The sequence below is a fragment of the Chinchilla lanigera genome, unplaced genomic scaffold (assembly GCF_000276665.1).
Source record: "Chinchilla lanigera isolate Chin_1 unplaced genomic scaffold, ChiLan1.0 scaffold00038, whole genome shotgun sequence".
Taxonomy (NCBI): Eukaryota; Metazoa; Chordata; class Mammalia; order Rodentia; family Chinchillidae; genus Chinchilla; species Chinchilla lanigera.
Genome location: NW_004955439.1, coordinates 10,312,329 through 10,318,786, shown reverse-complemented (window position 1 = coordinate 10,318,786; position 6,458 = coordinate 10,312,329). Strand labels below are relative to the sequence as shown.

The window sequence follows — 6,458 nt, the reverse complement described above, 5'->3', positions numbered from 1 at the left end:
AGGGGGTGCCCGAGGCGCCTGCGGCAGCGGCTTCTGGACGCGGAGGTCCTGGGTGGAGCTCGCCGCGAGCCGGGAGAACCTGGGCAGACGCTGCGTTTCCCAGAGGGACAACGACAGGATTTGCCAAGTCGCGGCGTCCTGCGCGCGCTTCCCCCCAGTTCCCTGCCCGTGGACGCAGCTGGATAAACAAATGCCGGGGCGTCCTAGAAAATCCTCGGAGGGGGCGAGGGCGACGGAGAGCTTTGCCTCTGCTCTCTTCTGCAGGCGGAGACCTCTTTCACCAGCCTTCGGGCTTCCGGACTGCAGTGTTTCGTGTGGGCCACCTGGTCGTCGCGCTGTAGATCTATTTTTCAGTATCTCGGTTATTCACAAGGATGCGGGTGATCACACTCTTCAACCAACCCTTGTGTCAAATGGGAGCACAGAGGGTGATGGGGACTTCGAAGAGTTGTCTCATTTAGACGCTTACCGTGTGAGAAAAGATACTGAGCTCTAGGTAAATTTCACAAATCTGTGACTACGTTGCCTTGACCTCTTTAGCTGCCTTAGTTTTTTGGGGGCAGAGAAACTGCTTTTTTTTTTTTTTTTTTTAAATCTTTTTGAGCCAAGATCTCACCATGCGGTTCAAACCGGCCTTGAGCTCACTTTGTAACCCGGGCTGGTCTCGAACTCCCAACGATCCTCCTGCCTCAGCCTCCCCAGTGCTGGGATTACAGGCGTGCGCCATCACCCCCGGCTTGGTTTTTGTTTTGATGGGGGGCTCACGTAGTCAAGCTGGCCTCCATCTCATCCTCCTGACTTGGCTTCCAGCTTCTGGAGTGCTGGGGCTCCACGCCCAGCAACGCAGCTCTGAACGCCGGTTCTAACCTGCAGTCTTTAACTCAACCTACTTTTAAAATCCGCCGTCCTGAAATACTAACTTTGCTTCTGATATATGGGGAGTTTTCCAAGGTGCCTAAACCCGGGCCTAAGTGATCTGCATTGTTTGCTCTCAGTCCCATTTTAACAGGTACCTATGCCTCGTGTTTGGATGGCAACTACCTGCAGAAGGACTCCAGTTAAAGTCTAGTGGTGCAAGTAATTTCTAGGTGTGATTGCCTGGGCCTTACATTCAGAGGGTTCCTTCCCCACTTGGCTTTTATCCTTCAGGATTTATTGTTTTTTTGAGATGTAAATTTTTTTTCTTTAAAATCTTCCATTCTCTTCCCACCCACCATCATAGTTTACATATAATGATGTAAAAGGTTGACCGGAAGCTCCTTCCCTGTCACTGTCCCCTGTCCCGGTCAACTCCCTCCTTGAAGGCCCCTTAAGCTGGCTCCCTTAAGCTCACTTAAACCGCATCCACACTATCATGGAACTTGTTGGCTTGCTTCCCAATGATCAATTTGGAGGTAAATCAATGCACTTCCGTGCATCCTTGGAGTATGTGTAGTTTTTTATTTCAACTAGCAAAATTTATGACTCAGGTTTTGAAGACCTAAATCTTTGCACAAAGACTCTGGGATTAAGAATGACTCAGCACTCCCCCTCTCAACTTCCGGACCTTGGAGCAGGAGCCGGCTGGGCTCCTTGGACCCTTCTTCCTGGCACTATGCATGTTAGTGGGTGCCCTGGCTCCTCTGAATGCTCCACAGGGCTAAAGGGCATACCCCCTGTGGGCGTGCTGCCCGGTGCACTGTAGAGAGTGAGCAAGGATGATACTGGTTTTCACTGGAGACTGACAAGTTGGTCTTTTCTCCTTGATCTGGCTCTATCTACTTTTCCAACATTAACCTTTGACACCTGGTTATCATGATTGGTCTTATGCTTCCAGTACTATCTGAGTTAAGTCAGTCTGTTTGATGGTGGGATGGTGAGAGAGGGTCTCCCTATGTCTTAGGGGCTGACCTCAAACTTGTGATCGTCCTGCCTCAGCCTCCTGAGTGTGGTGGCATTACAAGCTCAAGCCACCACGCCCTGCTAGAATTACATCTTGAACTTGATGGATGAATCTGCAGACGTTTTGGGGGAGATTGAGTCTATAATACATCATTTCCCCCTCCTTGAGTAGAATGCTGATCATTAATTAAAGATGCTTAGGATATTTCTCCTACCTAAAACCGTATGTCTGTATCATGTATATTCTGTTTAGCAAATCCAGTTTCCTTTTTTCAGCTAATTTTATTTAGGATACTAAGGATGGGACCCACGCCTGGGACCTCAGGTTAAGCACACTTGCGACTGAGCTCCGCCCCTTGTCTGCAAATTGTAGTTCCCAGTTGCTAAGCGCCCTTACCTGACTCCCCTCAGGTAAAGGACAGTTGAGCTTTGATGGCTCCAGCTCAGCATTTCAATGCAGAGGCGGAAGTCGTGGCTTTGTCTATGGTGCATTTCCGTAAAACTGAAGGCATTTCTTTCTGGTCAATCTTACAGTCTCTCTGTGTAGAGCATGGGGGTGGGGTAGATGCTTCCATCAGTCACTCTTGCCAGGCCTAATTTTGAGACTTGGGGGCCGTTTTTTGGCCACGGGGTAGGGGGTGGCCAGGAAGATTAACCTGCTTTGTTCTCCCATTGTCTTTCATTTTGCTTTTTTTTGTGTGTGTGTGTGTGTTTTCGCGGGAGGGTCTCCGTGTGCAGTTCAGGCTGGCCTTGAGCTCACTTAGTAGCCCAAGCTAGTCTTGAATTTGCAGGGGTCCTCCTGCCTCAGCCTCCTGAGTGCTGAGATTACAGGTGTGCACCACCACACCTGGCTCATTTTGCTTTTTGAGACTGGCCCTCGCTCTGTAACTCAGGCTGCCCTTGAACTCACTGTAGCCCAGGCTAGCCTCAAACTGTCGGTGATTCTCCTGCCTCAGCCTCTTGCATGGTGAGATCACAGGCGTGTACCACCCCATCCAGCACCATTGTGAGGTTTTTATTTTTCCCCCATCTTTTTGAGACAAGTTCTCATTATGCAGTTCAGGCTGGCCTTGAGCTCACTTTGTAGCCCAGGCTGGCCTTGAATTTGCAGTGATCCTCCTGCCTTGGCCTCCCAAGTGTTGGGATTACAGGCGTGCGCCACCACGCCCGGCATTGTCTGGTTTTTAAACACTGTCAGTGAAGGAGTGTATTTTCATGCAGGTGGTGAGAGAGGGTGGCTTGGGCCAGGACACATTCACTTCCATGGCGAATCGTGATTCCCAGAGCCAAGCTACAGGCTGTCAGGACAACCACAGACCCTCTTACCTTTCTCTTCCTCTCAGTTGGATTGGTGACTTCAGAGTTCTCCAAGGAACTGAGGTCCTTTACTGGAGGGTGAGGCGTGTCTGCCGTAGGTTCGGGGACGGGGACCCTTGTCATTTGTTCTATTTGATGACGTGAACCATGAGTCACAAAGCCGCACACAAATAGGAGAATCCTGGCCAGACTGGCAGATGAAAGGATTTGCCTGTGGTGAAGATGGAGGAGGCCACCTGCATTTTGTAATCATCCCCCAATTTAGGCTATTGTGATTCCTCTATTGTGATTCCTCAGCTTGCCCTTTGTTTATGAACCGGGAGTGGTGAATGACCTGGCTTTTTTCCCTCTCCTTATCCTGGGGATTGAAACTCCCCACCACCACACACACACTAGAAAAGCACTCTACCACGGAGCCACATCCCCAGGGCTTTTTAAAACAATCTTATCTTGATATCGAGTCTGCTAAGTTGCCTAACTGACCTTGAATCAATGATCCTCCTGCCTCAGCCTCCTGAGCAGCTGGGATTACAGATGTGCCCTGACTGTGCCAGACCACACCTTCTGTAAACCAGAATCCGTCCCCTTGAGCTAAGTGGGGGAGGTTGGCTTTCAGACATAGGAGGACCGAGGAAACCAGAAACAGGACCAAAGGGATCAGTTCCAAAGTTAATGCGGAAGGGACCGCCTCACTGTGCCAGCCCAACTGGACCTGTTTGTGCATTTGGCTATTAATTCTCTCTCTTTGGGTTTCTGGGAAGGGCAGATAAATGCTTAGTGTGGCCTCCCCGCAGGGAACTCAGGCAGGAGACTCCATGTGGGGTGGATCGCTGGGCCTGCGCGGAGCTCCGGCCGTGGGTCCTGTCAGCTGTACAGGTAAAGGGAGTGTGAGGGTCGCAGCCCCGGTGAGCTTCACTGCTTTTAAGCTGAAAGACGTGTGAGAAAATGGAGCTTTTCACCTGCAGCTCTCACCTGCAAGAAGAATAGGCCTCCAATGTACATCCACTGGGTGAGGCTTTCCAAGCTGGCACAGCTTCAAACGGGTGAGTACTCCAGTGTTGTGTCCTGGGACCGTTAACCAAGAGAAAGCAAAAGGGTTTGCGTTAGAAGCTTGGAGTGGAGCTTGGTAAAGTATGTGCTTAGCACATGTGAGCCCCGGGATCCAAACCCACACCCCCACACACAATGCACTATGTTCAAAGACAACTCTGAAATTGCTTTTCTTTCTCCTCTCAGCTTTAAAACATACTCATTGCGAGGGCACCAGAGCACGAGAAAGCCCACTGAATAGTGCCCACCCCCGCCCCCTTCAGCCCATACCCTGTAGTCATTCGTGAGTGCAAGTGGGCGCTGATACCACTCATCAGTCTGAGAAAATACAGTCAGAGCTGGGTGTGGTGGCACATGCCTGTAATCTGAGCACTAGGGAGGCTGAGGCAGGAGGGTTTCAAATTCCAGTCCAGCCTGGGTGATTGAGGAAGACCTTGTATCTAAATAAAGAATGAAAAAAGGGCTGGGGATGCAGCTTAGTGAGAAGGCCCTGGGTTCAATTCCTAGAACGGCAAAAAGCAAACAAACAAACCCAAAGAAAAGGCATGATTCTTCTTAATGTATGAGCTTATCGTTAGTGCATTCTCTCTCTCTCTCTCTTTTTGTCTCTTTGAGATGGGGTCTCACTATGCAGTTTAGGCTGACCTTGACCTCACTGTACATAGGCTGGTCTCAAATTTGTGGTGATCCTACTGCCTCAGCCTCCCGCATGCTGGGATTATAGGTGTCCACCATCATGTCCAGCTAGCAATTCTTGAAAAATCCATGTTCATAATTATTTGATTTGGGGCCAAAACATAGATTTTAGGCCATATTCCTGCAAATCAGAAGCCTATTAGAAAATGTAAGGGTAGAATTTTGACCCTGTGATCTTTCTTCTGGTCCTCATTCATTAATACTTTTACGAGCGTTAGGGTAATGATATTTGTAATTAGTAATAAATTTCACACATACATTCATATGCCGGCAAAAGTTTAAAAAATGATTGCATAACAGGATTCATATTTTTTGTTCTGATACACTGAGACAGGGTCTCACTGTGCAGTTCAAACTGGCCTCCTGGCATCCTCCTGCCTCAGCCTCCAAAGTGCTGGGATTACAAGCATGTGCTACCATGCCCAACAATAACAGGATTCATTTAATATTAACCTTTGAATTTGTAGAAGTTTTTAGCCAGGTGTGGTGTGGTATATAGTAATTCCAGTTCTCTGGGAGACTAAGGCACAAGTCTGTAATTACACAGCACTCTAGGAGGCTGAGGCAGGAGGACTGCAGATTTGAGCCTAGCCTGGGCAGTGTGGTAAGTCCATGGGACCCTGTGTCAATCAAAATTAAAAAAGAGGCTGGAGAAATAGCTCAGTGCAAAGCGCTGGGTTTAGTCTCCTTACATCTCATGCCCCCCCCATTTTTTCATGCTGGTGGGATTGACCCAGGGCTTAGAACACACTCCCTGTGGAGCTACACCCCATCCTCACCTGTCTGTACTTTTGCTTGGACAATGACCTACTTTATCAGCTGTCAATCTTACAGTTTTTCCCCTGGGAACAATCTGAAATCACGCAGTTGCCAGAAGTTTCTTCACCCTTCCAATCATGAAACGCCAGAAGCAGACTCCCTGCGGCTGAGGTTGAACCCCTGGGCAGGGAGGGGCCCTGGCCCCACGAGGACTGGCAGGGACTCCGGAAATGTGGACCAGAGGCCTTCTCGACACTGTCAGGCTCCTTACTTCAATCATGCGCAAAGGCTTTTTTGCCTTCCTTAGGGTTTCTCTGACAGATGTTTTTTAAGAGAGGAGCTCTGATCAGGGATGGGCCACCACATCTCTGATCTTACACTTAGGAGGCTGAGGCAGGAGGATTGCAGTGAGTCGGAGGCCAGCCTAAGGTACACAGTGAGTTCAAGGCCAGCCTGCCCTAAAAAAACAAGATGTGGTCTGAAGAGGGGAATCCTGTAGTTTCATTCTGTCTAACCTGAATCTCACATTGAATGAAACCTCAATTTTATTTTTGAGTGGTAAATGAAAGAAAATGAAATTTTAAGTGGCGATCAGGTAGGGTGTGGTGTGGTATACACTTGTGATCCCAGCACTCAGGAGGCTGAGGCAGGAGTATAAGTTTGAGCCCAGGCTGGGCAATTTGGTGACTTAGTGAGTAGGACCTTGTCTCAAAATTGGGGGCGGGTAGTTGTAGGTCACTGTATTTTGAAACAGG

The 6,458-nt window shown here is 49.1% G+C and overlaps 1 protein-coding gene across 1 annotated transcript in view; it reads right to left on the bottom strand.

The window, feature by feature from the left end:
• Positions 1-2,070: 2,070 nt before the first annotated feature.
• LOC106149178 overlaps positions 2,071-6,458 on the bottom strand; it is an 8,733-nt gene continuing 4,345 nt past the window's right edge. The window contains exons 3-5 of the mRNA XM_013517298.1: positions 4,171-4,263; positions 3,208-3,409; positions 2,071-2,420 (exon numbers count right to left, since the gene is read on the bottom strand). Coding sequence (XP_013372752.1) covers positions 2,325-2,420; positions 3,208-3,409; positions 4,171-4,263 — 391 coding nt within the window. The 3' untranslated portion in view covers positions 2,071-2,324. The remainder of the gene's footprint in view (positions 2,421-3,207; positions 3,410-4,170; positions 4,264-6,458) is intronic.